The sequence below is a fragment of the Microplitis demolitor genome, chromosome 7 (assembly GCF_026212275.2).
Source record: "Microplitis demolitor isolate Queensland-Clemson2020A chromosome 7, iyMicDemo2.1a, whole genome shotgun sequence".
NCBI lineage: Eukaryota > Metazoa > Arthropoda > Insecta > Hymenoptera > Braconidae > Microplitis > Microplitis demolitor.
In genome coordinates, this window is record NC_068551.1 from 19,514,010 (window position 1) to 19,532,750 (window position 18,741).

Consider the following 18,741-nt stretch of genomic DNA (forward strand, 5'->3'; position numbering starts at 1 on the left):
ATTTTATCGATGCACAGTTTTAAAGCAACTTCCGAGGGTCACTTTATTTTTAATAATAAATGTGGATGGACTATTAGTTTTATTAATTAATGAATGAATTATTTTGTATGGACACTAGATATTTATTATATTAAATAATACAGATTATTATAAATTTATTTACAAAAACAATAATTAAAAAGTATTTATTTAATTGTATAAATTTGTTAAGTTTTATATGTAAAAGAAAAACAAAAGTTAATTAAGTTGTATAAATTACTCGTAATGTTTCAAAGTCATAATTTTATTAATTAATCATTTTATTATTAATTAATAAGTGTAATATAGGCTATAAAATTATTTTATATTAATATTTTTATATCAAGTATTTTATATCATTTTCCATTTAAATTATTATTATCATTATTATTATTATTTTAATAATATAATAATAGTCTTCCTCGTGCAACAATTGTGACAATTACATATCGTTCATTAATCATTTACTAATTGTAATTAATTAGTTATAATAATAATAATAATAATAATAATAATAATAATAATAATAATAATAATAATAATAATAATAATTATAACAATAATAATGTAAATAGTATTCAATAATTATGTTGACCAAAGAATGAAAAATTTTTCAATTTAATAAATTTCAATTTATACATAAAAAAAAAAAATTATAATTTTTAAAACTCAATAAAAGAATGACCAAAAAATACTGCTGTTAATTTTTTTTATAAATTAAAAATAATAATTTAAATACAGCTGGTTCTTTTAATTTCATTATTATTAATTAATATAATTATAATTATATACAGTTATTGTACATATTTTTTAACAACTATGATTAACGCGATTAATTAATAGTATACTGTGTGACAAGGGATGAAACAAACCGATTTCAGACCAGGGTGAAGGCTGACCCACGGTCTGAACTCGTGTTTCATCCTGAGTCACACAATTTTTTTCATGACCGCATTGGAACAAAGTTTGTGTCAGCAGCCAATCAGAAACGAGTTGATTGTTGCTAAAATTAATTCGCTTCTTTTCACTGGCTGTAGACACTGAAACTTCAAGTTTCGATGCTGGTACCACAAAAAATTAGACCAAATCCATTTATATTAAACTAGACAATTTTTAATTAACAATAATTAATTAATATTTATTAATGTATATAAAAGTGGCGGCTATATGGTCTTGTTTAAATTTTAATTCCAAATTAAAAACGTAACTTAATAACTCATTAATCGAGACTCGATTATAAAAATAAAAATTATTTAATAACTTTCAATGAAATGTCTTGATTTCTAATTACCACAAAATTAAATTTAAAAAATTAAATTAAATTTACTAGCGTTGTAAAAGTCAACAACTAAAGCATGACAAATATTAATATTATTATTAATAATCATATATTCAAATAAATATTTAAAATAAAGTCTTAGTTCACTTATATAATCGTATCTTTTTAATTGAAATTCCAATTATAAATAATCTGATCCCGCTAATTAAATTTATTCTGAAAATTACGAAGCAATTTTAATAATTATTTATGATCATAATTAATATTAATTAAATTTGATCGTTACCAGGTACTTTAATATACAGATTCAAGTGGCTTAGGTAAAAATGCATGTGATACACAATAACGATCAATGTGTCCGGTAATCTAAAAAAAAAAAAAATTTTTCAAATTAATAAATATTGAACTCTCTACTTCAGAAAAATCAAACTATAAATAACTGATTAATTACCTAAGCATCACTGGGAACGGCGACATCATCATCTAGCTCATCATTTTTGCTGCGTTCATGCAACAGAACATATTCCCTTGAACTGAATCCAAACTTGATGACATCCTTCTCCAGTAGCTCATGGAATCTTCTAGGCTCCAGTTTGACATCATTAACAAAAGTACCATTAGCTGACTCTAGATCAATCAGATAAGGTCTGATCCGTTTACCAGTGGTTCCATCCTCACGAGTGTAAGAAACCAAACGGTACTGAAGAGCAGCATGCTGCTTTGAACACGATGGATGGTCTAGTGGAATATCAGCAACTTTACGATCTCTGCCCAGTAGATAAGCAGACTGACGATGCACATAGAGAAGTGGCAGAGATTTTTCGCCCTTAAATGGATACAATCTCCAACCACGTTTAGGTTTACGTGCGTCGTCTGGTTCTGCATATTTTATGACGATACCATTCACAGTATTCGCGTCTTCTGTTAATTTTCCTGACAATTCAAAGTTGGGTTTTTCCTTGTCCACTGGTTTGGGTTTGTCTTCATCTCCTGATCCTTGAGACCGTCCCCAGTTTGGAGATGGTTCTCTTTTAACTCTAGCATGACCATCTCCAGCGTCACCGTCATCATTATAAGAAAACTTATCATAATTTCTGTCACCACGTGGTCTATCATTCCTCCTGTTATCAAATCGTGATGTTTTTCTGTTGTCATCACGATGTCGTGAACGGCTGCGGTCTCTTGGTCTTCTTGCAGGTGGAGATCTGTCGTAATTATTATTCCTACTGGTATTGTCATCATATCGATTATTTTTATTGTTATATCTGTCTTTATTATTACGCTCACGACGATTTACATCGTAATCATCCGACCGTGAATCCTTTCTGCGTGATCTATCACGATGTGATGCATGTCCTGACATTTTATTTATATAATATCTTCTTTATTATAAACAATAATTTGTATAACTTTGAATAAAATAATTATTCACTAATTGCTGATCACTTATAAATAAAACTATTGGTTTTATTTTTATTTATTAGATTATTTTTTTTACACTAGGTAACGTTCGTCTTGTTGGAGGTTAAGTTCACTGATAATTTCAACACTTTATTTACACTTTACACCAGAATGGAAAAATTACTTTGATGTGATGCCGATTGATGTTCAAAGAGAAATGGACTGAGCAGAGCCAGATCACGAGTCTAGCAACTGATGGTTAAATTAAGAAATTACAGCGTAAGCAAAATGGCCGCCGCTTTTTGGTGGCAAGAAATTTCTAATAGCCTTTAGTTTGAAATTGACGGTAATTTGACAGCGGGAATTACCAAAATTGACTACATAAAGTTGCAGACGATTTGACATCAAAAATTCAAAAGAAAAATTTTCTAATTTTTCCTCAATTTAGAGGCAACTTTTGTTACAAAAAAAAACCTTAAGAGTTTCCTTGAATTTGACGTCAAATGTCTACACTACAACTTACTATACAATTTGATGTAAATTTACTACCCGAATTAGAATGCAAATTCACTTCAAAAGTTGGGAATTAAATTATTAAAAATTGAAGACAAATTAAAATTCGTTAAAATAAGATGGCGGCAGAGTGTGATAGAAAAATATTTAAAATATTAAAAAAAAAATACTTGAGTGTTTGAACAAACCTTGGTGGGGAAATAATGTGCAGAAGGGTGTCCTAATACACTTCGAGATTTGATTTAAATTGCTCCAAGTGTATTGCAGCTAAAAAACGTCACTTAACTGCTATTTCCCACCAGACGATGCCAGATGATTTTGCTCAGGAACTAGGAAGATATCAGCATCAGCCATCAGCAACACTACACTAGCACTGAACACTAGACACTACATGACACCAACACTTTGCACAATTTAAATTTTACAAACACTGCACTATTTAATTAGGCAATAACTATGAACAATAAATTTTACAGATGATTCCGCGAATTAATTGCAATACTGGGTTTCAATTGAAATGTAAAGGAGAAGGAGGATCTGAGCTACTACTGCCGTTGTCGAGATGATACTGACTGCTGCTATTGGACCGTTAGTTGATACAGAACAATCGAATTTGCGATTCATCGAGCGCTCCCACTCCCCTGATAACACGAGTTGATCGAGAAAAAGTTGGTCATTCTATTAGCTAAAATTTGAGCGTCGACTACAGCGCCGCGCAGTAGCGGCAACTTGGCGCGAAATTTCAAAATTGGAATTTAATCATTTTAATAAAATTTATCTTTGGGTGCATTTGGAAATGCTTTAGCTCTAGCTCAAAACAAAAAAAAATAATAGTACGATCATAAAGTTAACAATTTTCAAATTTCTTTTTCAACAAATCAATTGCAAAAGATAAAACTACAAGCATGCGCATGTAGAAAATTAAAAAAAGTATAAGTGTAATTATTAAATTCATTTTTTTTGTAATCTATAGTTTAAAAAAAAATTCAAAAATTATTAAACGTCGGCTAACTTCAGTATCATGAAATAATAAAAATTTTATATTGGCATTTAAAATTTTCGCGCCATTAATTAAATTACGTTTTGCGCGGCAGCCTATTGGGTAAAAGTGCATTTACCAAAAAATTCAATCGACCAATAGGAAAACGAAGAAGAATTTTACTGCGGATGCGCTAGTGCTCTATCCATGCACTAATACAAGCATTTAAAAACTTCACTGACAGGAAATACATGTAAAAAGTAGTACTACTACTTACTACAAGAATCAAGTTGAGTGTACACAAGTGTATAGTGCAAGTACATGAAAGTATAGTTGGGTATAGGATTAGTTAAGCTGTTGTTGCCCGTGCTGTTCGCTGGTTAGTTCTTGTGCTTTCATTGCTTATTCTCTTTCGACAGCAACACCAGTTCTGTTACACATTCATTGTAAAATTAAGTTTTTCTGTCAGTTCAACAAAATCAAATTTTTTGAAAAATCAATTAAGGTAAGAATCTGTGACTTTTATCATTTAAATTATTACAAATCGACATAAAAAAATTCGACAAACATTTTGTGATAATAATTTATAAAATACTCCTGGGTAATTTAAAAATAATTGTAATAAATTATTTAACCAGCGTCTTCCACGCAATTATAATAGTACGTACGCCAGCCGCCATTTTGTGCGTTTCCTCGCTTTTGGAGGGAAATTAATTCTTTAACAAAGAAAATTTTTTTTCATTACAGTCATTACATGTAATTATATGATAATTAAATTTTTATGGTAATGACAGCTGGTTTATTACTGCTTTTAATTTATTTAAAGTTGTTTTTTTGGTAAATAAAGTACAAGTGAACGTGGTCGCTGAGTACATAAGACATTGGTATATACTTTAGTGATGTATTGAATGTGGAGATTTATAATTAAAATTAATTTAAGTGATCAATTAATTTTGTAATTATTTTGTTTAACAGAAACAATGGCACGTACAAAGCAGACAGCTCGTAAATCAACCGGAGGAAAAGCTCCGCGAAAACAATTGGCTACAAAAGCCGCGCGTAAGAGCGCACCTTCAACCGGTGGTGTCAAGAAACCCCATCGTTACCGGTAATTATTATTATTATTATTATTAATCCAATACTTTGCATCACATTTATTTATTTAATACTAAACAATAAATGCCGCTGATAAATTTAAAATAACCGGCTATTAGTAATTAAGTAAATAATAATTTTTTTTTTGTTTTATTTAAATTTCAGCCCAGGTACGGTCGCTCTTCGTGAAATCAGAAGATACCAGAAGTCAACGGAGTTGTTGATCAGAAAATTGCCCTTCCAGCGATTGGTTCGTGAAATCGCTCAGGATTTCAAGACCGATTTGCGTTTCCAGAGTGCGGCCATCGGCGCTCTCCAGGAAGCTTCTGAAGCCTACTTGGTCGGTCTCTTTGAAGATACAAACTTGTGCGCAATTCACGCCAAGCGTGTAACAATTATGCCGAAAGACATCCAGTTGGCCCGACGAATCCGTGGTGAACGTGCTTAAATAAATCCAGCTCGAACTAATCTAAAAATCCTATTATATATTTCAACATTTCACCAAGTTCACCTAAATAATCATCTTTATTATGATTCAATCTTAAATATTATAAACTTTAAATTCAGCATTTTTATTTTCGTTTTCGTTTAGATTATTTATACAAACATACATTTTTAATTAAACACATTAATTATTATTAATTTAATTGTTGTCACTGCCAAACACGTAGCAATCGGCACGGGGTCGGTAAGAGTAGCCAAAAATATTAAATTAAGAGTAAAATTATAAATCTGTTCATTTTGAGAATTAAAAAAAAAAATTATTAAATTAAAAAAAAAAATTATTAAATTAAAAAAAAAAAAAAACATGCGTGGAAATTATCCGATAAAGCCAGAGACAAAAAATTAACATGTTTAATTACGTGTCAGACAGTCATGACATCGCTTTTTAGTGTCACAATACATTGAACAATTTTTTTTCATTTTTTATTCAACTCCACTGATCATTAGTATAAACACTGATCGTTAATTGATAGTCGATTAAAATTTAAATAAATAATTAAAGAAAAAATAAAATCAGCATTGTGATGTCATCTCTGTTGGCATTGAATCTTTTTGATGTATTTAATTAAACATCATTAATCACTATTAAAATTAAAATTCATTATTAACAAAAAGGTTCATATGTACAAATAGGGAGTAATATGTAATAATTTTTTGTAGGCAATTAGAGTAAGATTATTATTACAATTATAATTATTAATTATTATTATTATTAATGATATGTACTCTAGAAGTAACCGAGTTCAGATTAAATAATTCGACATTGCTTATCTCATTTTTGGTTATCAATTAATCATTTGAAAATGATAAGAAAAATTTATTAAACTAAGGGCCAGTTTTTCAAGCCAGGTTTAAATTATTGCTAGTATATCTATATATTAATAATGTATAGATATACTAGCACTATTACTTTGAACCTGGTTTGAAAAACTGGCTCCACAGTAAACACAACTAATTAGATCTTCACACGATTATTCGTAATTAACAATATTTTATATAAAGTGTAAATTATCGATTGCCAATTAATTTTTGTCTATAATTTTTGTTATAATTATAAAAAATCTCATCAAACGTCTCGAAAGTTATAAATTAATAAGCAATGGCTTCTATTTTAAAAAAAAACCACAATTTATTTTATTATCATTCAATTGAATACTTGGATAAATAATTCGCGTTAATAACTAGATGCATACACTTTAATTATGTCATTAATTATTAATTAAGTAAATTTATATTTTTAGTTACTGCTAAATGTATTTGTTTTGGTATTCTAGCATTGTATTAATCTTGATATTATCTGAATATTAAGTACAATTTTATGTAGACAGACTAAATATAACTGATAATAATAATGTACATTAACGTGAATAATTTTATTTATTTTTATTTATCTACTCAATCACTATTCTAGTTTTTTAAACAAATTTTATATTATTAGAAAAATATCCAGAGGTTTTTTAAATTTCTTCTATTAATTTTTTTAAAAATTTCTTTAATTGTTAATTTTTTTTATAATTTATTTAAATCCTTTTAATTATTTTCATTTAAAACCAAACAATCATTTAAATTACTCAACTAACATGGATGTGTATGTACATATATGATGTTTGTCAACATTAGAACATAACCTCATCTTATTACTAAATAAATAATTAATAAAAATTAAAATAATTACAGAAGTTTTTTCAAAAAAAAAAAAAAAAATAAAGAAATTTGAATAGTAATTAAATTTATCGTAAATTAATTATTTTATTGTTAAATAAATAATTATATTCATGATCTGTTAATTACACAACCATATTTACATATATATTCATTTAAATTATATATATACATTTATAAAATTTACCCAACTATATGAAAATAAATATAAGCTTTATGAATAAATATTTTAATTACTTTTTATAGATAAGGATTATTATTTATTTGTAATAATAAAATAAATTATATAAATTTTTCTACGTAATAGTTATAGAAATTTCCCGATTCAACAACAGAAGTTTCTGGAAATAATTTATTTATTTAAAAATTTATAGATATTAATTTTAACTTCTAAGTAAATATCTAATCAACTGAACAATTTTTCAAATAAATAATTCAAATTTTCAACTCAAAAAAAATATTCAAATTTTTGAGCATTTCATCATAAATCCAAATCCTTAAATCTATTTAGATATGTGAATCATAAGTAAACAATGCAGTTGATATATAAATATGAGTCATTCCTAATCTAAATGATCGGTAATTACAAAAATCTAATTATTCGGCCATTTGCAATCGCTGTAAAAATGAAAACAAGTAAAAACAATATGACAGCCTTGGAATCATTAACAACAGTAATAATAATAAATAAAATAAAAATGGAAGCCATGAATGCGTTCAATAGCCCCCACAAGTACTTTATTCAATAAAAAGTATGTACATGTACCTAAAAAAAAAGTAGTCAAGGGTGCGGTTTTTATTAAACATAAGGGCAAAGTTCATTTCAATTTTCTCTCCCGTCTCTCCTCTTGCGGACCTCCCCCGAGCCATGAATTTAAAAAAAAAAAATATTTAAATTACAAATGAAAAACCGCTTACTCCATCTTATCCAGCATATATATTTATATATACATATATATATGTACTTTATGAATAACATTTACCTCATACTCAATATCATCTGAATCTAAACATTAGGCCGCCGTGTATGTACACGCAGTACTGATGGATGTGTGCGTGTACTAAAATATGAATAAAGAAAATGACATGGACATGAAATGTGAAAAATGAATGTCGCGTCCTGAGTTCCTGAGTAAAAGCTGTCCAACGACCAATGAGATAAGACGAAAAGTTGGGTAGTTGGGTGATTGTCGTGATACCATTGGCCGAAACGGTTGTCGCGGGTTCACTTGAGGCTCTACTTCATGGACTCGAAAAGTTGGCGCGATTCAATTCCTAGGGGCACCTAGTCTAGTGTAAGTGTAATTTTGTAGGCTGGAGGTATGGTGTATGTGTGTGTTGTGTGTGTGTGTCAAGTATGAAGCAGTAGGACATAGCAAGTAAAGCATAGACAGTAGACGGTGAGGGTACAAGTATGAGTGAAGGGTAGGGACGTAAAGGGAGAGTAAGTTGTGTGTGTGACGACGACCAACAGTAGAGACAGTTTGGAAGAGTAACAGCAACACAGACCGAGACCGAGAGCCAACAGCAACAGCCAAGAGCAAGAGCGTCCACTGCCATCCGAACCAAGTACAAGGAAACATCTAGCTGCTAGTTTATATATTTTATCATTGCGACTAATCAGCGGACTAAGGTGAGTACTGGTAACTGTCTTAATTGTAATGACGATTGTTTTTGCTGACACTGATAAAAGTTTATTTTTGTTTAGTCGAGCGAAGTAATTTTTTAAAAATTAAATAAAATAGCTATTGTCCGTACGAGTTGTTACCGTTGCCACCATTTTGTAATTGACGTTTGCGAGGGAATCGTTTCTCTCAATGCACCAACGGCTATGGCATTTACCGTAGACTAGATAAATTTCATTTATTTTGTACACGTGTATTAATTCGTAGGTGTGTCGAGCTGGGGTGCTTTGGAGCTTGAGGATTTAAAATATTTATTTGGTGGACGAGTAATGAGGTGTCAGCGGAGATGAGTAGTTATTTGGATTAATTAAACATCGATTCGGACGATGATCTCGGGTTGGGGGATTGGGAGATGGAGCGTTGTTTTCTCTCGGCACTTGCACCCAAACATTCGAGACAGGAGGATCGTGAATTCGTCCATTGCGCAACGCGGATCTCCTCCACGCGCTTAGAAGAGCCCCCACTATTTTTGTTTATCCCTTCTTGGTGTGTATTGTCCTCCCATCAAAATCGGAATCAGTTTATTTATTTACCCCCCACTCCAGTTACACATGCGCGGTTACGCTGGACAATTGTTCTTTGTCGTTAAATTAACTTCTCACTTTTACTTGTACGTTTTATTTTACTTGTTACTCAAGTTATTTCCTTTACTTTAAGTCTTTTTATTTTTAGTTTTATTATCGCACTCTCTAATTGCATTCGGAGTAATTACTAATGATATTTTGAGGTCTAAGTGTTGCAGAACAATAATATAACTTTGTGGAAACTTAATTTTTAATTGTCGGTGATAAAAATAATTTTTAATTAATTTTATTATTATTTTTTTTTATTATAGAATATCAAAATAAAAGATGGCACGTACAAAGCAGACAGCTCGTAAATCAACCGGAGGAAAAGCTCCGCGAAAACAATTGGCTACAAAAGCCGCGCGTAAGAGCGCACCTTCAACCGGTGGTGTCAAGAAACCCCATCGTTACCGGTAATTATTATTATTATTATTATTAATTCAATACTTTGCATGACATTTATTTATTTAATACTAAACAATAAATGCCGCTGATAACTTTAAAATAACCGGCTATTGGTAATTAAGTAAATAATAATTTTTTTTTGTTTTATTTAAATTTCAGCCCAGGTACGGTCGCTCTTCGTGAAATCAGAAGATACCAGAAGTCAACGGAGTTGTTGATCAGAAAGTTGCCCTTCCAACGATTGGTTCGTGAAATCGCTCAGGATTTCAAGACCGATTTGCGTTTCCAGAGTGCGGCCATCGGCGCTCTCCAGGAAGCTTCTGAAGCCTACTTGGTCGGTCTCTTTGAAGATACAAACTTGTGCGCAATTCACGCCAAGCGTGTAACAATTATGCCGAAAGATATCCAGTTGGCCCGACGAATCCGTGGTGAACGTGCTTAAATAATCAAGTCTTATTACCTATTTAAAAAAATTCAATACCTAATCATCAAAATTACTGTTTACTATAATTATTATCATTACTATTATTCGTAATAACGGATGACACATTTTATTCATTCCTCTTCATCGTAACGTAAATTGCATCTGTTTGTAGTATCAGACTAAGCATACACATTATATATATTAAATATATATCATTCATTACACTCGTAAGATAAACTATCAATTAATTGATTATAGTCGTTTGCGACCTTAAAAATAAATAAAAAATCATCAATTAACATGACATTCAATAGTAATAATTTAAAACTTAAATTAAATTGTCGCAAACGATTTCTGGATTCGTCGATAATTCAAAAATCCACTTACCATTTAATCATTATCATCAATCATTAATGTAATAATTAAAGATAATTTTGCACATAATAGCAATGTGCAGTAGAGTATAATATGTTTAGAGTGATCCAATTACTTTAAGAAAGATTTTAAGGTTGTATTTTTTTTATTTTACTTATTTTTTGTTTTTGTATCGAAATTATAATGAATTAAGTACTGGATCATATACAAGTATTCATTAAATGTGTGAAAAATTTCATAAATAAATTTGCTAATATCTAATTACCTGGAAATTTTAATTCATTTATTTAAAAACCCGTCCCGCTTAATCAATTCTCGTTGACTTTTAGCCAACGTTGAGTATATAAATAAATATAAGAATAATATTTAAGTTAATTATCAATAATATCAAAAATACATATATATTTTCATTAATTAATTATTTATTGAATGAGCAAAATATTAATTACAATTTTTGAATAGTGAATAATTATAATTATTAATTATAAATTTTATTTCCATGCAATTTTTATCAGTCATAAATAATTCATATAAATATTTACCACAAATAATTAATAAATATTATTACAATCAAAGTACAAATGTAAACTAAATATTTTTATTTATTGATCAATGAATTACTTTACTTTTATTTTAATTATTTATTGTTTAGATTAAATGATTCTATAAATAAATACTGGTCGTACTGATAATTATTTTTCTAAACCCATCTAAATATATATTAATATATTAAATAACTTAATTTATTAATCATTTTTTTTTTTAATTTCGAATAATAAATATAACACAGACATATATTTACATAGACATTTATTAATAATTAATGATTAATAATTAATCATGAGATCGTTACCAGTGTAATGATAGCATGACTTATCAATTAACTTTTACTTTTTTTATCTCAAATTACAGAGTAGTATATAACCCGGGTAAAAATATTTCATTGAAAATACTTCAAAAAGTCTAAATTTGGCCGAAATTACTTTGAAGCCGTGAAATTTTATTAGTAGAGGCCGAAAAAATGCGGAAATTTTAAAAGTGTGAATGTAGCAGACGGACAAATTTTAAATTATTAATAAATAGAGTAAATAATTAATAAAATAAAATTTAAAAAAAATGCGCATTTAAAAAATTTTCAAATTAGTAAGTGCATTTTTTAAAAATTTTGATTTATTAATTATTTACTCTATTTATTTATAATTTAAAATTTGTCTGATGTCTGCTATATTCACACTCGTAAATTTTCATGATCCTGAAGTTAGCAAACAATAATTTCCGGATTTTTTTTTTTTCAAGTTTAGTTTAAGAAAAAAAAAACAAACTAAAAATATGTACATATAGAAAATTTAAAAATCTATAAGTGCTATTTTTTGATTTTTTTTTTAAACTTGTCTTTTTAAAAAAAATCTAAAATTATTAGACGTCGGCTAATCTTTTTATTCTAAATAAATTGACCAACAAATTGAGCCAGTCTTTTTTCGGGCTTGTGTTCACTACCTAGGCCTTTTCGGCAGAGAAAAAGTTTTATTTTTTTGACTTGATATTTTTATACCCGGGAATATAAATAAATATAAAATAATAGTAATTTATTATGATCCTGAAGTTAGTAGACAATTAACAATTTCCGATTTTTTTTTTAACAAGTAAATGACGAAAAAAAAATATGCACATGTAGAAAATTAAAAAAGCTATAGGTTCAATTTTGAAATTTTTTTTTTTTAATTAGACCTTGGTTAATTTCAGTATCATAATAAATTCATTAATTACAATTAAAATATCCAGGGCCAGTTTTTTAAACCGGGTTTATATTTAACCGAGTTTCAATTTATATTGCTAGTATATACTTTAATAATATACAGATATACTAGCAATAATAAATCAAACCTAGATTAACAAAAAATCCGGTTGTAGAAAGTGGCCCTAAATCATTACAAGCAATCGCGATCTTTTTAAATTTTCCTTTAATTATCTAAGCTTTTAAAAAATTAAAGCAACATTTTAAAGTAAAAGACCCAATTATTGATACTGTAATAAATATGCTAAGCATTTTAATTTACTCATCATATTTAATATATAACACATAATTTTTAATTTAATTACCATTGAAATGTCCCAATTATCGAAGTCTTATAATTTCTAGAGCTACGTCACCAAATTCCTTTTTTTTGTTTAATTTTTTGTGTAATAAATCCAAAGTGCGTTTCCTAAAATTGTACATTTTATATTTCAATATATTATAAAGAAAGCGAGAAATAAAACGAGTCGATTTCAGACGAGTTTGTTTCTCACACACACTAGATTTTTTATAAAATTACTTAAATGTCTAGAGTCAATTGAAACGAGACAAGTAAAGATCAATTATAATTAATTATTTAATTATTCTGTACTTAATAAACATTAAGAATCTGGTAGGACTTTGAGAAATTGATTCAGCAGCTAGACAGATTTTTTTCTTCTGAGTTTTAATGCAGGTGACATAAAAATTAATTAAATTTAAAAAGTATTAATAATTGAGTCTTTTGCCTCATATAGACTTTCTTTAAAAATAATATAATTAACACTGGAATTAAACAAGAAGTAAAATAATTATTTGATAACTCGTTGATTACTTTACAGTCATATGTGATTGTTATTTCTTGATGCAAGACTTCGCACCTGTCGTCTGATTGTTGTTGTCCTATTGAAAAACATTTAAATAAAAATAATTCTTATTTTAATAAATTATCAATAATAAATTATCCTCTGACCGTTCATCCGAAGATCTTTTGACAAAAATAATAATTTTAGTTACGAGATTTACCCAGAAAGGGGACGAATTTTCACTCAGATCATTTGCAGGCAGATTAATTGCCGCGGATCAATTGTCTTCGGATAATCAGTCATGTGACCATAATAAATAATAATTAATTAATAATGGGAATTAATTAACATAAAAAGAAACAAGACGATAACAACAACGAGATGCATGACTACAATGACATTTATTACAAAAGTACATTAATAAACACATTAATTAATTAATGACATGCTTTTGAATTCATGTGTTTGCTTTTAATTTCAAAGACTAATTATTAAAAAAAATATAAATATAAAAAACGTTTAATTAAACATTTAATGTCGTACATTATTAATATGTTTAACAAACTTATTTATTTTAATTGTACACTTGTTTTTTAAATGCATTAATAATAATAATAATTGTTATTATTAATTATTTAGTACTAGTACAGTCAATTTAATGAGTATATTTAATAATATTAAAGCATTTTATTATTTTGATGGCAATGTAATCTACATTATTATAGATTTGATATAATGAGTCGCCAGATAATTATTTTAAAATGAAAAAATATAATCATTTATTTTAAATCGTTTTTGTAAAAAACTTTTGTCTTATGGCTTCACGATAACAAATCTTTAAATAATTTAAAATTATTTAATTATAAAATAAAATAAATTAAAAAAATAAATCTACTTTTTATAAATTCATAAATCTATTTAATTTATCGCAGGTATAATTCATTTAATATGCAATTAAATTTTTTTAGTATTTCTGAGCAATTATAAAATATATATATATATATTTAAATAAATATATATGTTCAATTTAAATAAATTGATAGCAGTCTAAAATGCCGGGATACAGAATTTCGTCGTTCGATTAAATTTAAAAATCCGCCGTATTGATTAAAATAAAAAATAATAAAAATTTTTACAATTTTTCCAACAGTAATTAAGCAGTTAATTACTATCTATTAACGTAAAAACGTAATTTTAAAAATATAAAATATTTATAATATTTTTTGTCATCTAAATAAAAATATAAAATATTTAAATAAAATAAAATTTACGATTTTAAAAAAATCAGTAGTGTAGTGGAAGCACAGTAGCGTAATTAAGTACAAATCGATGATACCCTGTACCAAATATTCCTCAAATTACTGTAATTCATAATTAATTAGGTACTGATTTAATTAATAAATCAATAAAACTAAATTACTGATTTGAATGACATCCAGCATTTGAATAAATTAAGATTAAAATCTTAATTAATAGTTACTAATTAAATAAAACTGATTAAGGTACAGGATAAACCATCAAGTAACACCAGGTGAGACCGCACATGTACAGTGAAAATGAATAGCCTCAGGCCTTTGAATAAAATTATGCTGTTACCTGTACAAATCTCTCATTGCTTGATCCTCTCGCGACGCATTCCTGCATGTGTTCAGTTTATTCTCCATAGCCTGCATCAGAAACATAAATATCGTTTATCAATTTATTTATTATCATTATCACTCTATATTTTTTCATGCAATCATTGGAGTAACTACTGCTAGTATTGCTGGTTAATTAATAAACTTATCGGGAAGTAGAAGTATTAATTAGCAGGAAATGTTGAGTTTGAAGCGATGAACGTTAGGCTGATAAAAAAAAATCAAAACAAAAACAAAAAGGAACATAAAAGACCTGGTGTAAAAATAAAGATGTCGTAGTGCAAGAACGAGAGGAAGGACAATGTCAGCACTTGGTCAGCTTCCGGCTAGACACTGGACTCTGGTGGCGAGTGATATCATTCTTTTTCTCAAGTGCGTTAGGGCACGAGCACTTCAATCTTCTACAGTCCATGCAGACCCACCTGTCGAGCTACCAATAATACCGTCTATCACACTAATTGATCGAGGCGTAGTTTTAAAACCGGACATACACAAACTACTCAGCATCATTACGACTTATTGATGGTCAATGAACTTATCCAGACTAATTTTAAATATTTTTGTCCGATTTTTAAACTAGCACCTCGATTTCCTTTCTTCCTTAATAAATAACTCTAGTCCTCCTTTCAATAATAGTATGCACTATTTTTTTTATTTGTGGGTTTAATTTTAAAAAAACGTGCATCGACAAAAACGTGCAGCTACAGGGTAAATAAATAAATAAATATTTAAATAAAATTAAACTTACCCCAACTCGTCTCATTAAATCGCCGATTAAATTCATCGCTTGTATTCGAGATGAAGGCGCCATTGGCATGTTCATGTTGTTGTTGTTGTTGTTATTGTTGTTATTATTGTTGATAACGTTTCCAACGCCATTGCCAACTGATTAAAAATTTTTTAAATTATTTTACAACAGTAATAATAATAACAATTAGAGTTTCAATTTAAAGCCGTGTAAAATGAAAAAAAAAAAAAAAAGTAAAAACAAAAAGTTAAATTATAATTTTTATTAAATATAAAAATAAAAAAGAAAGTTAATACAATTGTTTATCTAACTGTTATTAAAAACAATTATTATTAATTATTTTTTAGTTATCAATTATATTGTTAAAGTATAAAAATTAACAAGGTACGAAAGTGTGGATAAGTCATTTGCAATTAAGTTAATGAGTAATGCGTTAATAAGTGAGTAAATCAATCAGGAATGTTATGTTTTCGCCGAGGTTTAGAAGTAAAGAAGCGTTTTGTTTTTGCAAATGCCTTGTGCATCTTACGTTTGAATGGCGTTGGCGTTGCATGAGTCGGCGGTATGTTTTGCTGCGACAGAGGTGTGATAACAGGCGAGTTGGTCTCGAGTTCTACTTGGAGTTTGTTGCTGTCCATTAACGCACGGACTTTATCTGCTGCTGATTTGTCGTTATCGGGGAGGTGTCTCTTGACGCGTTTGATCTCTTGTTTAAGATCTGTAATAAAATTTAATTATTTTTTCAAATACTACATACTTAATATTAAAAAAAAAAAAAAAAAAAAACTGTACCTCTATTTTCATCCATCAGTCTTTGAACTAAAACTTTGAGATTCTCTTTCTCATCAAGCTCCGATTCCAATAGAGCGTTTTTTTCAATTGCTGAGTTGAACTTGGCCTCTATGGCTTCTTCGGATGCTTGATTTATTCTGTAATAAATTTAGTTTGATAAAAATAAATTAAAAGTAAGTACTCTGACGACAAGCAGATAATCTACTGCTGCAACGTCACCAAACTGAACGCGAAAATTGGCATTCCATTAGTTGACGGAAAGTCGACTCTAATTTTTCCAGAAAGTTGACGATAGATTGCGGTAGTAGATTGTCGCCAAGTTTCTGGGAAAACTGGTAACGACTGTCATCAGCTACAAAGACTGAAGTTGTCGTCAACTTGATCGCAACTAATTGACCCCAACTTTCTGGTCGGAGTTTTGGTATCAGGGTAGATAGTAAATATTTACCGATGGGCACGTTCTAAATCATCATTTTTCTGCTCCAACTCCCGGATATATTTAACAAGCTGATCATGTTGGCCCTCTAATTCCGAAGCCCGTGTTTGAAAAACTGAACAATCCACCGCCTGCTGATCCATTCGTGACCTCAACTGTTCGACTTCAGTGGCCAGTCGCGAGTTCCGCTGTCTTAACTCGCGATTTGTGTTCTCAGCTTGCTCCAGCGCTGTCTCCAGTTCTTTTTCCAGCATTTTTGAATTTTCTTCATACTCCGCTAGCTCTTGTTCCACATCTTCTTTCCTACCCTCACAAAAAATTCACATTAACTTCCATACAAAATTTTTAAATCATTCATGTCACATTTGTCCGAGATTTTTTTAAATAAAAAAAACTTCCAAGATCTCATGCACTAGAATATTTAACTAAACACAATTTTTTTATATTTTCAACTGTTCAGATTATTTTCAGAGTTTAAAAAAAAAACAAACTGGCAACTCTAGTGAATAAAAATAATAATAAAACAACTAAATCACCTCTGAAACATTTGTTGTGCCAAATCCATCCAATATTGGATCTCATCATCCTTAGATGTGAATTCCGGGACCTCGATTTCCATGATTTTTTCTTATATATAAAAAAGATTACCTCTAATATTTAAATAACTTTATCTTGAATTTCTAAACGTCACCAAAACCAAATATGTCATAAAATAAATGAATATTTTTTTAAAAACCAAATAATTTTATTTTATCATAGTCCTCAATAGCATCTGCGCATCCTGAAACAATCGATTTATAAAAAATAAATTACTTGTCATAAAAAGTATACTCACTAAATAAATGAAAAATAATGATTTAAAATTTAAAATTTAAATGACCTTCTATTTAATCTAGTGATTTTAAACACCGAGATGAATATAATAAACAGACGTATTTTTTTTTTAATTACTAAATCCACCTGACAATTAGTTATTGTAGATAACAAATATACTCAGTATATTTATTATTTATCTTTTTAATTACAGATACATTGATCAAGGATAAATAGACTTTGGCCTACGCTTTTATGACTGCGTTGTCTCATAACATATTACACATTTGTTATATTGTTATATATTGAATACATCTATAGATATATTTGTAAAACGTACAAATGATTACCTCTACTAAAACATTTAATAAAAAAAATATATGTATATATAAAAGTGAATCACTCAACACACACTTTGCTGATGATGATGGTAACGGAAAAAAAATTCCGCGTCACATAGATCACGTGATGATAATTTATTTTTTAATTACTCAGACTTGGAGATTTGAATTTTTAAATCACTATTTTAATTATAAATACTTATTATTGGTTATTTATACGAACGTACTTACGTTTTTAGTTTGATTTTAAATTTAACTAACGAGCGACCGAGACTGTATATTTATTTAGACTACAAAATGGCGAATTGTAGATTTAATGTGAAAGCTAATTAAGAAAAAAAAAAAATAATGAATGAAAACATCTGCGCGCTCGATGTTTTTGAAACTGACAAGGCGGGAAAATTCAAATATTGTTATTTTTTTTAAGTAAACCATCTGAAGTGTAAAAGTAATTAATTAATTAATTGTTTGATGAAAAATAAATTCGG

The 18,741-nt window shown here is 28.4% G+C and overlaps 4 protein-coding genes across 11 annotated transcripts; 2 read left to right on the forward strand and 2 right to left on the reverse strand.

The window, feature by feature from the left end:
• Positions 1-763: 763 nt before the first annotated feature.
• Positions 764-2,943, reverse strand: LOC103574785 (smad nuclear-interacting protein 1). 2 transcript variants are annotated; one of them, XR_008404014.1, is made up of 3 exons: positions 1,749-2,943; positions 1,584-1,663; positions 764-1,513 (listed from the first exon to the last, which is right to left on the reverse strand). XR_008404014.1 is itself a non-coding variant. In XM_008554310.2 (2 exons), the coding sequence occupies exon 1, from the start codon at positions 2,658-2,660 to the stop codon at positions 1,749-1,751; it is 912 nt and encodes a 303-aa protein (XP_008552532.1). In that variant the 5' UTR covers positions 2,661-2,943; the 3' UTR covers positions 764-1,663. The 2 variants fall into 2 exon arrangements, 1 of the variants encoding a protein (XP_008552532.1); XM_008554310.2 differs by having other exon boundaries at positions 764-1,663.
• Positions 2,944-4,534: 1,591 nt separating this feature from the next.
• Positions 4,535-6,564, forward strand: LOC103574776 (histone H3.3A). Its single transcript, XM_008554298.3, has 3 exons — positions 4,535-4,695; positions 5,166-5,298; positions 5,451-6,564. The coding sequence occupies exons 2-3, from the start codon at positions 5,171-5,173 to the stop codon at positions 5,731-5,733; spliced, it is 411 nt and encodes a 136-aa protein (XP_008552520.1). The 5' UTR covers positions 4,535-4,695; positions 5,166-5,170; the 3' UTR covers positions 5,734-6,564.
• Positions 6,565-8,716: 2,152 nt separating this feature from the next.
• Positions 8,717-11,170, forward strand: LOC103574766 (histone H3.3A). Its single transcript, XM_008554286.3, has 3 exons — positions 8,717-9,084; positions 9,972-10,115; positions 10,267-11,170. Exons 2-3 carry the CDS (start codon positions 9,988-9,990, stop codon positions 10,547-10,549), a joined length of 411 nt encoding a protein of 136 aa, XP_008552508.1. The 5' UTR covers positions 8,717-9,084; positions 9,972-9,987; the 3' UTR covers positions 10,550-11,170.
• Positions 11,171-11,699: 529 nt separating this feature from the next.
• On the reverse strand, positions 11,700-18,594 carry LOC103574740 (nuclear distribution protein nudE-like 1). Of its 7 annotated transcripts, XR_549269.2 has the most exons (9): positions 18,263-18,589; positions 17,636-17,880; positions 17,112-17,402; positions 16,664-16,800; positions 16,401-16,589; positions 15,872-16,008; positions 15,377-15,553; positions 15,083-15,153; positions 13,567-13,583 (listed from the first exon to the last, which is right to left on the reverse strand). XR_549269.2 is itself a non-coding variant. In XM_008554260.2 (8 exons), the coding sequence occupies exons 2-8, from the start codon at positions 17,716-17,718 to the stop codon at positions 13,523-13,525; spliced, it is 969 nt and encodes a 322-aa protein (XP_008552482.1). In that variant the 5' UTR covers positions 17,719-17,880; positions 18,485-18,594; the 3' UTR covers positions 11,700-13,522. The 7 variants fall into 7 exon arrangements, 5 of the variants coding, with proteins under 5 accessions (XP_008552482.1, XP_053596788.1, XP_008552474.1 ...); XM_008554260.2 differs by lacking the exon at positions 15,377-15,553 and having other exon boundaries at positions 11,700-13,583; positions 18,485-18,594; XM_053740813.1 differs by lacking the exon at positions 15,377-15,553 and having other exon boundaries at positions 11,700-13,583; positions 18,325-18,588.
• Between the last annotated feature and the right edge of the window lie 147 nt (positions 18,595-18,741).